At 42.8% G+C, this 17045-nt stretch overlaps 4 protein-coding genes across 4 annotated transcripts; all 4 read right to left on the bottom strand.

Moving 5' to 3' along the window:
• Nucleotides 1-1015: 1015 nt before the first annotated feature.
• On the bottom strand, nucleotides 1016-3034 carry LOC119730102 (tripartite motif-containing protein 3-like). Its single transcript, XM_038202885.1, has one exon. It carries the CDS (start codon nucleotides 3032-3034, stop codon nucleotides 1016-1018), a length of 2019 nt encoding a protein of 672 aa, XP_038058813.1.
• A 3050-nt stretch (nucleotides 3035-6084) lies between these two features.
• LOC119730101 lies at nucleotides 6085-7365 on the bottom strand. Its single transcript, XM_038202884.1, has one exon. The coding sequence runs from the start codon at nucleotides 7363-7365 to the stop codon at nucleotides 6085-6087; it is 1281 nt and encodes a 426-aa protein (XP_038058812.1).
• Nucleotides 7366-8888: 1523 nt separating this feature from the next.
• On the bottom strand, nucleotides 8889-10907 carry LOC119730100 (E3 ubiquitin-protein ligase TRIM56-like). The gene has a single exon (XM_038202883.1). It carries the CDS (start codon nucleotides 10905-10907, stop codon nucleotides 8889-8891), a length of 2019 nt encoding a protein of 672 aa, XP_038058811.1.
• Nucleotides 10908-14944: 4037 nt separating this feature from the next.
• Nucleotides 14945-16221, bottom strand: LOC119730099 (tripartite motif-containing protein 59-like). The gene has a single exon (XM_038202882.1). The coding sequence runs from the start codon at nucleotides 16199-16201 to the stop codon at nucleotides 14945-14947; it is 1257 nt and encodes a 418-aa protein (XP_038058810.1). The 5' UTR covers nucleotides 16202-16221.
• Nucleotides 16222-17045: the final 824 nt, after the last annotated feature.

The following is a 17045-nucleotide window of genomic DNA, read 5'->3' as shown; positions in this document are numbered from 1 at the left end:
ACGCAGATTAGATAATCAAACGCATTTTCTACGCATTTTAATCTGGAACAGTATTTAAATTTATAATCTCTCTATTAGTAATCCTTGGGTAACACATTGAGGGATCACTTTATATATTAACTAGAAGGATATCAAGCCCGGCATAACGATACTGGCGCCCTAATATGAGAGTCGCGAGCATAGAAACACCATAGTACTTAAAATCCAAACTTAAACAGTTAAGGAAATAAAAACATTATTAGCAGAAACGAAAGTTGATATAGGCATTTTGTGAAGAAGAGACTTCCCTATGAAGCTCCATACTGCATGTGCTTCTTCCGAGTGCTAATTCTTTTTTGTTTTTGGTAAGAATGGATATATCATTTGCAGTTCGCCTACACTTCGTTAAACATTTGATATCTTGCACTATGATGTGCCTTTTGGCTTTGCTTCATCTTTACAGTTCGCTGCGTCAGAGTACTGGATATATGTTTTCAATTCTTGTACTAAAAAAGTCCTAAACAGGACGAGTCAAGCTTAGTGAGGGTCCCCTTCGTTCCTTAGTTTTAATTTCCATCGCTTACTACCAATAAGTTAGTGTCATGTTTGATTAGCTTTAATGCTGAGTTGAGAATAAACTGGTATAAACATGAATTTAATTGGATAATATGCATTATATATAGCACATTATAGCACATGCATGTTGTATTGCAACTACGGATATAATTTGAGCAGAGCGACAATACGGTATGTGCAATTGAGGTTGCACGTATCTCAGGGTGTAATTATCAACACTATTTGTCCGCTACCGCTATCTCATGGGCAAGAGTTCAAAGTCATATTGTAAACGAAATGCTGGGGTTTTTTTCTCGGTCAAAATGTTTATGCGGGACGTAAGCTTTAGGAAGACAAAGATTCTCAGATATTGATTCTGTTACTCTGGCTTGTGTACAATCTGTCCTCTGCTGGTCCTCCAAGTTACACCACAGCTTTTGCTATACTAAGTACCAATTGTTCTCTATATACCAGTTGTTACTCAGTCACTGTGTTCAGTGTTGGTTTGAATTTCGTGGAAGATTTGAACAGATGTGTTTGAGGCCACCACCAGATCGCCAGTGCCCGGCAAAGATGTGATGCTGGCGGGAAACTTGCATTCTGAAATAACGCATCCCAAGATCCCACCTTCGGAACTGAACTTGTAAATTCCACCAGACAGCCATCCGTGTATGGCAACGAAGATGTGACCACTGTTGTCGCAGCACACGCCGGTAGGGCCCCATATCCCGTGCATGTCGCAGGGTATGGCAGACGAGAACACCTTGCCTCCGACGTAGTCCGTTGATACCAGCTTCTTCTTCTCCCAGCAGGTGTAGATAAGCCGCTGCTGCTTACTGATGGTCAGATGAGAACCGATCATTGCTGCAGGGAGGGTCCGAATAAGAGTTCCGTCTGGCTCGTGTAGGGAGATCTCTTCAGCTTTCTCATAGCCAACTGCTATCAGATTGTTGTCATCCACCGCTAGGCAGGTCGGTGTACTGTTGGGACCTTCGCCGGGTTTGAACTGGTGGAGAGGTTGATGCTTCCGGTCAAAGATCTTGACTGCAAGCTTGTCGAGAAGGACAAGATGGTCATCGTTGTTGACCGCCACACAACTGGGATTGTCTAAACCTTTGATTTGTAATCTTAGGGGTCTTGCGTGTGCTTGGAGTTTGCCACTGCTGGGTGCGTAAGAGATCAGCATTTTGTGCCCCATGTCCGTCGCGAGTATTTCACCGTTAGAGAATACTGCAACACCAAACACGCGCCGAAATTTGGTCTGTTTCTGACTGAATTGGGTTATTCGTATCTTCAGGCCCCATTTTCCGCCGATGTCTTTTTTCCTGAGTGGTCTTGCAGGTGGGGTTTGCTCCGTTGATGCTGCTTTCAGTCCAGCCGCCGATCCGGACTTCGGTCCAGTCTCAAACACCAATTCACCTACTGCACTCTGACCTTCCTCATCAAACTCCACGAATGACAAACTGTTGGGCACTTTCCTCGGAAATCTCTCGGTTTGTTCTTTAAGGTTTCGCAAAAGTTTCTGCTTGAGATCGACAATCTCAAAGCAACTTGCTTGAGCCATCAATCGGTTGACTTCATCCAGTTTCCGCTCTGTCTCGCTCATCTCTGTGTTGTTTGTGGCCTGGGCAGTTCCAAATGTCTTGACTCTATTTTGGTAGATCTTTTCTAACTCTTGCTTCAGTGTGTGCTCCTCCTGTCTGATCTTGGCAACCTCGTCATCTGCCTTCACGGAGATTTTCTTTCTGACGTCGTCAAAGTTTGCTTCCAGTTTCTTGTTGGAGACGTCGATTTCTTCCATGACGATGCCAAAATCTGCTTTGTGCTGTTCAGCTATCACGGTGACTTCGGCAACCTCCTGCTTGCATCTCTCTAAAGCCTCAGGTAGGCTTGTGAGCGAGTGTTCTGGTTTGGTGTGGTCTAGAATGCAGCACGTTGTGCAGACCAACTGCTCACATGAATTGCAGTAAAAGCTGAGATTCTGGTCACGGTGTTTACCGCATTTTGGAGCCTCTCTCAGCTTGCTCTTGTAAGCAATCTCTCCTGATCGTAGCTGTGCAAGATCGTATACTTGGTGAGATGTCAGCATGGCCAATCGCCCGTGTGCACTTTGACATTCTTGACAGAGGAAATGGTCGCAGTCCATGCATCTGGACGCTGCGGGATTCCCCTCGTTACAGGACTGACATTTGATCTCTGAACCTTGACCTTCAAGTAGTTTTTCCTGCATCGTCACTTCTTCCACCAGTGCACTAAGTGTGAAGTTATCAGGCAAATCACCGACATGTTGCGTCGTAGTTTCGCGTCGACACAGGGGGCATTTCAACTTGGAATCGACAGCTTCTTTACCCTGGCTCAACTTTTGAAGGCATTCGAGGCAAAAACTGTGCAAACAGTCCAGCACTTTGGGCTGGTTGAAACGGTTGGTGCAGATGGAGCATTCCAGATGATCCACACTTATCTTCTCCAACAGTGATTGCGCGGAAAGATCTTGCGCCATTTTGACCTACCTGCAAAACAGGCGTATACAAAACGGAAATGTATTAGTTTTATCAAGCCTTCATTCTTTCTCCGAATCACAATGCAAAACCTGTCTGCAACTGAGCTCAACTTTCTTCAGAAAGTGGTTAGCAATGACTGAGTTAACTTGTTACATTAAGCTGGACGTGTTGAATATCGAACAGAACATTACTTTGAACCAAGAAAAAAAGGATTAGTTTCATTTCGAAGACGAACAAAACTTTTACATTACAGTTTCGTCCGATTACTAAGTCAAGATGATTTTCGCGAAGCTCGTCCTATGGATAAGCCTTGGTTTCTTTTTTGAGCAAATATACACTCTGAAAAGAACTGTTTTGCAATGCATTCTATCCAACAAGTGTGAGAGCCTGTTTTAATCGAGTAAAAAAAATCACTATTTGAGAATAATTTCCCGAGAGTTTTGGCAATTGATCTTAAACAACGTTGGGCGAGAAGTTATCAACATTTGCCAAATATATTTATGTCGAGGGCCTATAGTAGTTTAATGTTTTACCGGGCTTCAGAAGCCCAAAATCGCCATAGAATAGTGCTTTGTCAAAATAAAACAAACACAATTAATTTAAAATCTGTGAGAAGAAAACAGTCAAGTTTTTTTAAGAGCATGCGGTATGCCACTTTAACTTACGTGTACTTGCTACGAGTTGCAGATTCTTTTTACATCGACGAGATATGTGATAAAAGTCGTCTCAATGAAATACCGTGGCAAACATCCGTAGCATAGCACATCAGCAGATAATGGTACTAGGATGGCACATCACAAGACAATGGTTCACGTCACTCTGTTGAAGTTTGGTTGTTACTGATCGTTATATACCAATTTACGAAGATCTCGCGTTTACAGTGTAAATACAAATGGACTTCCAATGGGGAAGTGATGTATTTTAATTCACCAGGAAGTGATTATATAGCTACATAAATATGGCCTTTACTATTTTATTACTTCTTGGGTACATGTACGTACTTGAAAAAATAGTATTGATATATAAAATCAAGATTCTCAGAAATTGTGATCTGAAGGAGGGGGTATGGGGTTTTCCGACGATTGTGCGCGTCACCGTATATGGCAATGCAGGATTACGACTTAAATACCTATATGGCCTAGGGCAGTTTGGTTTTGTTTGTCACCAAAATAATTTGGTGATAAGAAATGCGCGCTCGCAGGATGAGCCGTCATCGAAAGATGAGGGGCCCAATTCTTGTAATGATGGCACCTTTAAGATCCAATCTTAAAAATACTGACCACTTGTTTGCGGTACAAAGTTATAAACTAGACGACCGCCCAAAGCTAGTTCACACGGTAAGGCGCGAGTCAAGTAATACGAAAACACCACACTGCAAAAACACTAATTACGTGACTGCTGTGTTTCCTGGAGCTTTGACGTATGGGAAAGTGCTATATATATATTAGGCCTCATGGCACTGATGACAAAATTATTGATGTTCAAACTGTCCTCTGATATAAATCAGATCATATTGATGAGTTAAATGTCCTTCACTGCATACATGTTATTGTATTTATAGATCTGCACCATTGTCATATCTCAAAGATGTACTGTCTGTGCTTTAAGCAAACTCGATTTTATTTCTCTCTACGAACTTCAAATTTATGAATGAATTATAATTTCAAATTTTATTTTGTAACGAAAAGAAATGTGGAACTCTGCAATCTTATGAGATAAGAAAAACAAGCTTTTTATTTGGGTGGTTTTCCGCACAAACAGATCCTCCTTGGGGGTAGAATACAGGCCAGTCGCCCGGGGGGGGGGGGGGGCCTTGTGTGCCATTGGTCCTCCCATCGGCAAACACTATACATGTGTATTTATATATGTTTTAATGTAGTGTGCCTCCTAGTTGGTACTACATGGCCCCCTTATGTTCGGAGCTGGCGACGGGGCTGGTCCCCTATCCCATCATTACCGATTCTGGAAGGGGGTATGTAGGGAAGCATTCTATCCGAAACACTGAATCGTCGAGTAAAACAATTATTGGGGATTCACAAAGTAGTTATTCCATAACAAATAAGCCATTTTAATAGTGGATGGAATTATAGCAATTGATAACATTGATGGAATTATAGCAATTGAAAATATATATATATATATATATTTATTGTGTATATGAATCTAAAAACAAAAAGCAACACTCTGTACAAGAACAATACAAAAAGTCGCGATAATTGCCACGTTAACTGGCAGTAGAGGAATACCCAGCTTTTTCCTATAGCGAGCATCCGCGTCTCACAGCATTTAGACCATTTTAAACGTGATCCACATCACAGCACAATTTAACCCGTGACACCCCGTTTAACTTGTGCTAATACGTTAGATGTTTGTTTTTTGGGTTTTTTTTGCTCCTGGTTAAGAGCCCTGCTTATCAATTACACAGGCACATCGATCCCATAGCTCGGTTATAACGTGTATTTTATACACCAGGATATGTACAGGGTAATAAACCCATAATGATCCCTCTCCTTTTTATTGTTGACCATATTAACTGCATATTTTTTTCGTATTGATGTTAATATTTTCCGACAAAACCTTACTATACTTTGCCATCTTTACAATATAATTAAGAAGACACATTCATGCATTGATCAACTAGAATGACTACATAATAATACATTACACTAAATTGCTCAGCCTCCGTAATAAGTGGGCTTTTGTTCTTGCCGACAGTCCGCAATATTGAAGCCCCCTAGGACGAGTCATAAAACAGCAGGTTTAAGATTGAAGTTGGACACAAACTAAACTAGGCTTTATACAAGACAAGATTTTGTTCCTCTGCAGCTCGGGCCACGTCAAGTGGAGCCCTCTATACCGTCGTAACGGCTTGAGGCCGAAGGACTGGCTGCAGTGTGCTAAGTCGTAAAAACAAGTGTGCTGGTAAAATAAACGTGACTCCGCTTCATAAGTACATCTGCCGTTTTGTGACTTTATAACTGATGTTCAGCTATTTCTACTTGTCAATTTTCACAGATTCCAAGTTTAAGCCAAGCAGCTACTTGGCTATTTACACAGGGTGGTAAATTTTGACGGACTCCATCGCAGCCACTACCAAATCGCCGTCTGGTGTGAGCGTGATACCTCGCGGCGAGCCGCATCCCTTGATCACGCACCCAATGTGCTCGCCATCAGCACTGAATCGGTGAATCTTGCCACCCCATGATGGTGACCATGCATAACTCAGGGCAACATAAATGTCACCGTCTTTGTCACAGCACACCCCTTCAGGGCCCAAGAAAGTAGGAATACATCTGGGCATATCTACCGCGAATATCTCATCGCCGTTGGTATCTATCGACCGTAACTTTCTTTGCACACGATTGGTGTAGATCCAGCGTTGCTTGTAGCTGGTCATGTGTTCACCGACCCTTTGGTTGGACAGTGTGTCGATTAAGGATCCATTTCGAGTGTAAAGTGATATATTTTGACGGATCTTCCTTCCAATCGCTATCTGATTGTCTTCATTCACAGCCAGGCATGTTGGTGGGGCGTCTTTCTCCAAGTTGAGGTTGAATTTACGTGGGAGCTCACTGTAACTCCTATTGAAGAAGTTGACTTCAGACTTATAATCCGAATGATTGAGAACAATCAGTTCATTATCCTTGTTCACCGCCAGCAGTCTTGGCGTCGCTGCGATCTCGTGCTGATGAGAGATGCTCCCGTTGTATTTTAGTTTTCTTGTGGTTCTTATACTTATCAGTTCACTCTTTCCATACTGCAACGCAGCGATCTCGTTGTCAGAGAAAGATGCAACATGAAAGATTTTATTAAAGTTTTTTATTTCATGCTGTTCGGGAATACAACTTCCTATTTCTTTATGCAACCACCACTCCTCTTTCGGGCATTCGACCTCTGCTGAGGGTGATGATTCAACCTCAGCTGAGGGTGATGATTCGACCTCAGCTGAGGGTGATGATTCGATCTCTTGTGCTAATGCCAGTGGTGGTGATGGTGGTGGTGACGGTGAGGGTGACCCTTGACCTTCCAGTAGCTCTTCCTGCTTTGCAACCTCCTCCACCAGGGATCTCAATCTAAAGTTGCTGGGCAACTCTTCCACGTTATTACCTTTCAGTTTTGTGTCCCGCCTGCACACAGGACACTTAAGCCTGGAACTGTACGGATCCAATCTCTCCTTGAGCTCAACGAGGCATTCCAGGCAGAAACTGTGAAGACACTCCAGCATTTTGGGTTCAGTGAATCGAGTGGAGCAGATGCTGCATTCCAGGTGCCCTTCGCTGATCTTAGCTAACACTGACTTGGCCGTCATCGCAGACAGATTCGACGCCATAATGTTCCAGCTGCCGCAGACTCGGACCTTTGAAAATTAAAGAAATTAAAGCTACAAACACAAGCTGTAAACTTCGCCTGTTTGAAAAGACTCTGTGACTTGCCCCTTTAATGTGACGTCACATGACATCTGATGACGACATGCCATGACGCCACTTGAATTTTCAAGACATCCAGGTGCAGGTTAACATGAAGTTACAACCAAATCAGGCATCCCTTAGAGAACCTTAGAAAAATGCCCATTTAATGTGACGTCACATGACTTGGGATGACGTCATCAAAAGGTCACTTCAATTTTCATCTATAACACGTCCCTGTCCATGTACCTACCTTCCACGTTTCAACCAAATCGGGCTTGTGCTTCAAAAATTATAAGGCTTTGAAAAATGCACGTTTAATGATTTACTTAATTGACACCTGATGACGTCATGATGACGAAATCTCGGATACCATCAGCGGTTGATGGGCCATGTTTCTACCAAGTATCAAGTCTTAAGTGAATCCGATTAATGAAAAGTGCCAAGGTATACTGGTTTTAGACAAACACGTACAAATCCTATATGGACAAAATGCACCTTTAATGTGACGAAGTGGTGGTCTAAGTGGGTACCAAGTCTGAAGTCAAGCCGATTTACTAAAGTGCCAAAGTGTATGGGTAGAAGAAAAACGTATGTAATACCTATGGAGATTGGAGAGAGGTCTGGAAAAAAAGGGGGAGGAACTTCAACGAAAACAAGAGCGGTTTCGACATTGAAGTTGCCGAAACCGCTAATATTCTTTCTTCAATTAACGTTAAAGCTATCTACCCAAACACCCAAACAAAATTCTCCAAACTCTTCGTTTTTGGGGATCAACACACATTCATTAATAACGAGGAGAATGTCACACTTACCTACAGATAAATTTCCAGTACGTCTGTTCATATTGCATATGCGTCTGAGAAATGACTATGACTCAACAACAGACAATTCTCACATCAGGACACCCCCACGTGTTGTTGCAGCGTGTCGGTAAATTCCCATTTCTATTTATAGCAGGTGACACCAGAGGGGGAAGTCATGCAGGATAAAGTCATTGTATGTTCAGTAGAGCCTGCAAGTTCACCCTGAAAGTTTACCCTGAAAGTCCAGTAGAGCCTGAAATTTAGTGGGGCACCATTTGCAGACGATGTGTACTAATTTTGTAATTGTGTGTCTGGAAGCCAGGCTGATGAGAGCGATGGTCGTGTATCTGGAACCTGTAAACGCTTTTTTAATTAGCGCAATATGAAAGGGAGCAGGCTAATGACCAACCTGGCAGGCCATGCACGATGTCGATGCATGGTCTGACGTTACCGTTTTCTCTGATTTTTGTCTGATTTTTAAACGGAATGCTGGCCTTTTCTCTCTCTGTCAAAAATGTTTTATGCGACAAAGATTCTACTATTTTGATTCTGTTGCTTTGGCATGTATTCTTTGTCCTCTGCTGGTCCTCCAAGTGACACCACAGCTTTCACAAAGTTGTTCTCTACAAACCAGTTGTTACTCAGTTAAAGTGTTCAGTGTTGGTTTGAATTTCGTGGAAGATTTGAACAGATGTATTTGAGGCCACCACCAGATCGCCAGTGCCCGGCAAAGATGTGATGCTGGCGGGAAACTTGCATTCTGAAATGACGCATCCCAAGATCCCACCTTCGGAACTGAACTTGTAAATTCCACCAGACAGCCATCCGTGTACGGCAACGAAGATGTAGCCACTGTTGTCGCAGCACACGCCGGTAGGGCCCCATATCCCATGCATGTCGCAGGGTATGGCAGACGAGAACACCTTGCCTCCGACGTAGTCCGTTGATACCAGCTTCTTCTTCTCCCAGCAGGTGTAGATAAGCCGCTGCTGCTTACTGATGGTCAGATGAGAACCGATCATTGCTGCAGGGAGGGTCCGAATGAGAGTTCCGTCTGGCTCGTGTAGGGAGATCTCTTCAGCTTTCTCGTAGCCGACTGCTATCAGATTGTTGTCATCCACCGCTAGGCAGGTCGGTGTACTGTTGGGACCTTCGCCGGGTTTGAACTGGTGGAGAGGTTGATGCTTCCGGTCGAAGATCTTGACTGCGAGCTTGTCGAGAAGGACAAGATGGTCATCGTTGTTGACCGCCACACAACTGGGATTGTCTAAACCGTTGATTTGTAATCTTTGGGGTCTTGCGTGTGCTTGGAGTTTGCCACTGCTGGGTGCGTAAGAGATCAGCATTTTGTGCCCCATGTCCGTCGCGAGTATTTCACCGTTAGAGAATACTGCAACACCAAACACGCGCCGAAATTTGGTCTGTTTCTGACCGAATTGGGTTATTTGTATCTTCAGGTACCATTTTCCGCCGATGTCTTTTTGCCTGAGTGGTCTTGCAGGTGGAGTTTGCTCCGTTGATGCTGCTTCCAGTCCAGCCGCCGATCCTGACTTCGGTCCAGTCTCAAACACCAATTCACCTACTGCACTCTGACCTTCCTCATCAAACTCCACGAATGACAAACTGCTGGGCACTTTCCTCGGAAATCTCTCGGTTTCTTCTTTGAGGTTTCGCAAAAGTTTCTGCTTGAGATCGACAATCTCAAAGCAACTTGCTTGAGCCATCAATCGGTTGACTTCATCCAGTTTCCGCTCTGTCTCGCTCATCTCTGTGTTGTTTGTGGCCTGGGCAGTTCCAAATGTCTTGACTCTGTCTTGGTAGATCTTTTCTAACTCTTGCTTCAGTGTGTGCTCCTCCTGTCTGATCTTGGCAACCTCGTCATTTGCCTTCACGGAGATTTTCTTCCTGACGTCGTCAAAGTTTGCTTCCAGTTTCTTGTTGGAGACGTTGATTTCTTCCATGACGATGCCAAAATCTGCTTTGTGCTGTTCAGCTATCACGGTGACTTCAGCAACCTCCTGTTTGCATCTCTCTAAAGCCTCGGGTAGGCTTGTGAGCGAGTGTTCCGGTTTGGTGTGGTCTAGAATGCAGCACGTTGTGCAGACCAACTGCTCACACGAATTGCAGTAAAAGCTGAGATCCTGGTCACGGTGTTTACCGCATTTTGGAGCCTCTCTCAGCTTGCTCCTATAAGCAATCTCTCCTGATCTTAGCTGCGCAAGATCGTATACTTGGTGAGATGTCAGCATTGCCAATCGCCCGTGTGCCCTTTGACATTCTTGACAGAGGAAATGGTCGCAGTCCATGCATCTGGACGCTGCGGGATTCCCCTCGTTACAGGACTGACATTCGATCTCTGAAACTTGACCTTCAAGTAGTTTTTCCTGCATCGTCACTTCTTCCACCAGTGCACTAAGTGTGAAGTTATCAGGCAAATCACCGACATGTTGCGTCGTAGTTTCTCGTCGACACAGGGGGCATTTCAATTTGGAATCGACAGTTTCTTTACCCTGGCTCAACTTTTGAAGGCATTCGAGGCAAAAACTGTGCAAACAGTCCAGCACTTTGGGCTGGTTGAAACGGTTGATGCAGATGGAGCATTCCAGATGATCTACGCTTATCTTCTCCAACAGTGATTGCGCAGAAAGATCTTGCGCCATTTTGACCTACCTGCAAAACAGGCGTATACAAAACGGACATTTATTAGTTTTATCAAACCTTCATTCTTTCTCCGAATCACAATGCAAAACCTGTCTGCAACTGAGCTCAACTTTCTTCAGAAAGTGGTTAGCATTGACTGAGTTAACTTGTTACATTAAGCTGGACGTGTTAAATATCGAACAGAACAACTTTGAGCCAAGAAAAAAGGATTAGTTTCATTTCGAAGACGAACAAAACTTTTACATTACAGTTTCGTCCGATTACAAAGTCAAAATGATTTTCTCGAAGCTCGTCCTATGGATAAGCCTCGGTTTCGTTCTTGAGCAAATATACACGCTGAAAAGAACTGTTTTGCAATGTATTCTATCCAACAAGTGTGAGAGCCTGTTTTAATCGAGTAAAAAAATTCACTATTTGAGAATAATTTCCCGAGAGTTTTGGCAATTGATCTTAAACAACGATGGGCGAAGAAGTTATCAACATTTATCAACATTTGCCAAATATATTTATGTCCTAGGCCTATAGTAGTTTAACGTTTTAGAGGGTTTTGAGAAGAAAACAATCAAGTTTTTTTAAGAGCACGCGGTATGCCACTTTAACTTACGTGTACTTGCTACGAGTTGCAGATTCTTCTTACATCGGCGAGATATGTGATGAAAGTCGTCTCAATGAAATACTGTGGCAAACGACCGTCGGATACGGCACATCACAAGACAATGGTTCATGTCACTCTGTTGCAGTTTGGTCGTTACTGATCGTTATATACCAATTTACGAAGATCTCGCGTTTACAGTGTAAATACAAATGGACTTCCAATGGGGAAGTGATGTATTTTAATTCACCAGGAATTGCTTATAGAGCTACATAAATATGACCTTTACTATTACTTCTCGGGTACATGTACGTACTTGAAAAAATAGTATTGATATCCTCATAGACTACTGATGACAAAAGTATTTAACATGTTCAAACTTTCCTCAAATTAACAAAAGGACAAAAACGTGGGCCGGTTCAAATAGCTTCATAACATTATATAAAATCAAGATTCTCAGAAATTGTGATCTGAAGGAGGGGTATGTGGTTTCCGACGATCGTGCGCGTCACCGTATATGGCAATGCGGGATTACGACTTAAATACCTTTATGGCCTAGGGCAGTTTTGTTTTGAAGAAAATAATTTGGTGATAAGAAATGCGCGCTCGCAGGATGAGCCGTCATCGAAAGATGAGGGGCCCAGCGGCGGCAGAACGGTTTTCAAACTGGGGGGGGGGGGGGGGGGGGCATCAACAAAAAGGGCACTTGCACATTCGTGCTGAAATGTCGACACGTTTTTTTCCACCGGACACTTGGCCTCCGTAAAATCAAATAGTGGGGAGCGTTTTTCAAAACCAAAATCGGCCATTTTCAGGGTGCATTGTAAGGGTTTTGGGACTTTGTTTTCAGGTTCCTTGTTCATTCAGAACTTTCTATGCCATTTAAGGAAATGTTTACTAAAAACAAATTATCCGAAATTTTAGGGCCAGTTTTGTTTTCATCGCGAGGGGGGCACATTTATGATCGAGGGGGCAAATTTATGTCCACAAAAGGGGCACTTGGGTAAATCGGGGGAGGGGCCCAATTCTTTTAATGATGGCACCTTTAAGATCAATTTTTAAAAATACTGACCACTTGTTTGCGGTACAAAGTTATAAAATAGACGACCGCCCAAAGCTAGTTCACACGGTAAGGCGCAAGTCAAGTAATACGAAAACACCACAATGCAAAAACACTAATTACGTGACTGCTGTGTTTCCTGGAGCTTTGCCGTACGGCAAAGTGCTACATGTATTTATGTTAGTCCTCATAGACTACTGATGACAAAATTATTTAACATGTTCAAACTTTCCTCTGATATAAATCAGATCATATTGATGAGTTAAATGTCCTTCACTATATACAGGGTGGTTCAAAAAAAGGACACCCACATTTGACAGCAAATTTCACCTATTTTTAAAAATTATTTTCAACTGTCGATTGCTAGCTATTAAACTACTGGCCTTTAAAGCAAATGTGACGAAAAAATCGTTGCATTTGCACATTTTTTCGTAGAGCTTTGCTAATTTGAACATTTCATGTGCGAAACCTATTTGTCCACGGAGGTATACATTCCCTTCGCTTGACGGAGCTCAGCTATCGGAGCTTTATTTGAAAGGGCATGACATTTGATTATGTTATGCAACAATGAACTTCAGCCGACAGCTCATTGAGTAGATGATCTTAACACTGACATGAATAATTGGACACCTTCAATAAAAGTTACCAGGGCAAAATATATTTTGGTGGGAAGGTTTTTTAATTTTTATAAACTACCAAAACGTCCAATTTATATAGAATAACCCGTGGACAAGACTGATTTTGGTGACTTGTATTCGAATTAGCATAATATCACCACTTTTGGGACTTTTACTAAGCTTTTTCACCTTGCATGGTTAAAGGTCTATACTCTACTACTATGTGAAAAAAATATTTAAAATAAGTTTATTAAGCAGGGTAAAATTGCTGTCAAAAGGGGTGTCCTTTTTTTTTAACCACCCTGTATATATCATTGAATTTATAGATCTGCACATTTGTCATATCTCAAAGATGTACTGTCTGCTCTTCAGCAAACTCAATTTTATTTCTCTCTACGAATTTCAATTAATTTTATTAATGAATTATAATTTCAAATTGTATTTTGTAACAAAAAGAGATTTGGGACTCTGCCATCTTCTGAAGCAAAGAAAATGTTTTTTTCGGTTGGCTTTTGCGCACAAACAGATCCTCAGCTTGCGGGTAGAATGTAGGTCCGTCGCCGCGGGAGGGGGGGCTGGGTCCCCCCCCCCTTACGTGCCATTGGTCCTTACATATCGGCAAACACCATACATGTGTATTTATGTATTTTGTAATGTAGTGTGCCCCCTAGCTGTTCCTACATGCCCCGCCCCCCTCATTCGGAGCTGGCGACGGGGCTGCATGGTCTCCGATCCCATCATTACCGATTCTGGAAGGGGGTATATAGGGAACCATTCTATCCGAAACACTGAATCGTCGGGTACAAAAATATTGGAGATTTCACACAGTAGTTATTCCATATAGTGGATGGAATAATAGCAATTGAAAAAATATATATACATGTATTTGTGTATGTGAATCTAAAAACAAAAAGCACACAAAACACTCTGTACAAGAACAATACAAAAAGTCGCGATAATTGCCACGTTAATTGGCAGTAGAGGAACCAGCTTTTTCCTATAGCGAGCATCCGCGTCTCACAGCATTTAGACCATTTTAAATGTGATCCACATTGTAGCACAATTTAACCGGAGACACCCTGGTTTAAAACTGGCTTTTTTTTTGCTCCTGGTAAAGAGCCCTGCTTATCAACACCGGCACATCGATCCCATAGCTCGGTTATAACGTATATTATATACACCAGAATATAATTACACAGGGCAATAAACCCATAATAATCCCTCTTCTTTTTACTGATGACCATAATTAACTGCATATTTTTCGAATTGATGTTAATATTTTCCGACAAAACCTTACTATACTTTGCGATCTTAACAATATAGTTAAGAAGACACAATCATGCATTGATCAACTAGAATGACTACATAATACTATATTGCATTAAATTGCTGAGCCTCCGTAAACGGAACTTTTGTTCTTGCCGATAGTCCACAACTAACCCCCAAGTACGAGTCATTAAACAACGGGTTTAGATTCAAGTTGAACGCAAACTATAAACTAGTCTTGATCCAAGACAACATTTTGTTCCTCTGCGCAGCTCGGGCCACGTCAAGTGGAGCCCACTACGGTCGCAGTGGCATGCGGCCGAGGGACTGGCTGTTTAACCAGTGTGTTCACTCGTGAAAACAAGTGTGCTCGTAAAATCAGTGTGACTCCGCTTCATAAGTACATCTGCCTTTTTGTGACTCAGATGTTCAGCTATTTCTACTTGTCAATTTTCATAGATGCTAAGTTTAAGCCAAGCAGATAATTTGCTATTTTGCTATTTACACATGGTGATAGATTCTGACGGACTCCATCGCAGCCACTACCAAATCGCTGTCTGGTGTGAGCGTGATACCTCGCGGTGAGCCACATCCCTTGATCACGCACCCAATGTGCTCGCCATCAGCACTGAATCGGTGAATCTCGCCACCCCATGATGGTGACCATGCATAACTCAGGGCAACATAAATGTCACCGTCTTTTTCACAGCACACCCCTTCAGGGCCCAAGGAAGTAGGAATACATCTGGGCATATCTACCGCGAATATCTCATCGCCGTTGGTATATATCGACCGTAACTTTCTTTGCATCCGATTGGTGTAGATCCAGCGTTGCTTGTAGCTGGTCATGTGTTCACCGACCTTTTGGTTGGACAGTGTGTCGATTAAGGATCCATTTCGAGAGTAAAGTGATATATTTTGACGGATCTTCCTTCCAATCGCTATCTGATTGTCTTCATTCACAGCCAGGCATGTTGGTGGGGCGTCTTTCTCCAAGTTGAGGTTGAATTTACGTGGGAGCTCACTGTAACTCCTATTGAAGAAGTTGACTTCAGACTTATAATCCGAGTGATTGAGAACAATCAGTTCATTATCCTTGTTCACCGCCAGCAGTCTTGGCGTCGCTGCGATCTCGTGCTGATGAGAGATGCTCCCGTAGTATTTTAGTTTTCTTGTGGTTATTATACGTATCAGCTCACTCTTTCCATATTGCAACGCAGCGATCTCGTTGTCAGAGAAAGCTGCAACATAAAATATTTTATTGAAGTTTTTTATTTCATGCTGTTCAGGTATACAACTTCCTATTTCTTTATGCAACCACCACTCCTCTTTCGGGCATTCGACCTCAGCTGAGGGTGATGATTCGACCTCAGCTGAGGGTGATGATTCGATCTCTGGTGATAATGCCGGTGGTGGTGATGGTGGTGGTGACGGTGAGGGTGACCCTTGACCTTCCAGTAGCTCTTCCTGCTTTGCGACCTCCTCAACCAGAGATTTCAATCTAAAGTTGCTGGGCAACTCTTCCACGTTATTGCCTTTCAGTTTTGTTTCCCCCCTGCACACAGGACACTTTAGCCTGGAACTGTACCGATCCAATCTCTCCTTGAGCTCAACGAGGCATTCCAGGCAGAAACTGTGAAGACACTCCAGCATTTTGGGTTCAGTGAATCGAGTGGAGCAGATGCTGCATTCCAGGTGCCCTTCGCTGATCTTAGCTAACACTGACTTGGCCGTCATCGCAGACAGATTCGACGCCATAATGTTCCAGCTGCCGCAGACTCGGACCTTTGAAAATTAAAGAAATTAAAGCTACAAACACAAGCTGTAAACTTCGCCTGTTTGAAAAGACTCTGTGACTTGCCCCTTTAATGTGACGTCACATGACATCTGATGACGACATGCCATGACGCCACTTGAATTTTCAAGACATCCAGGTGCAGGTTAACATGAAGTTACAACCAGATCAGGCATCCCTTAGAGAGCCTTAGAAAAATGCCCATTTAATGTGACGTCACATGACTTGGGATGACGTCATCAAAAGGTCACTTCAATTTTCATCTATAACACGTCCCTGTCCATGTACCTACCTTCCACGTTTCAACCAAATCGGGATTGTACTTCAAAAGTTATAAGGCTTGAAAAATGCACGTTTACCATCAGCGGTTGGTGGGCCATGTTTCTACCAAGTATCAAGTCTAAAGTGAATCAGAATTATGAAAGTGCCAATTAAAGTATACTCGTTTAAGACAACTACGTACAAATCCTGTATGGGAAAAAATGCACCTTTAATGTGACGAAGTGGTGGTCTAACTGTGTACCAAGTCTGAGGTCAAGCCAATTTACGAAAGTGCCAAAGTGTATGAGTAGAAGAAAAACGTGTGTAATACCTATGGAGATTGGAGAGAGGTCTGGAAAAGAAACAAAGGGGGAACTTCAACGAAAACAAGGAAACCGCTAATATTCTTTCTTCAATTAACTAAAGCTATCTACCGAAACACCCAAACAATAATATTCTCCAAGCTCTTCCTGTTCGCGGATCATCACGCATTCATTAATAACGAGGAGAATGTCACACTTACCTACAGATGAATTTTCCAGTACG

Source organism: Patiria miniata, unplaced genomic scaffold, assembly GCF_015706575.1.
Source record: "Patiria miniata isolate m_02_andy unplaced genomic scaffold, ASM1570657v1 HiC_scaffold_22, whole genome shotgun sequence".
NCBI classification, from domain to species: domain Eukaryota; kingdom Metazoa; phylum Echinodermata; class Asteroidea; order Valvatida; family Asterinidae; genus Patiria; species Patiria miniata.
This window is presented reverse-complemented; position numbering and strand designations above follow the sequence as displayed.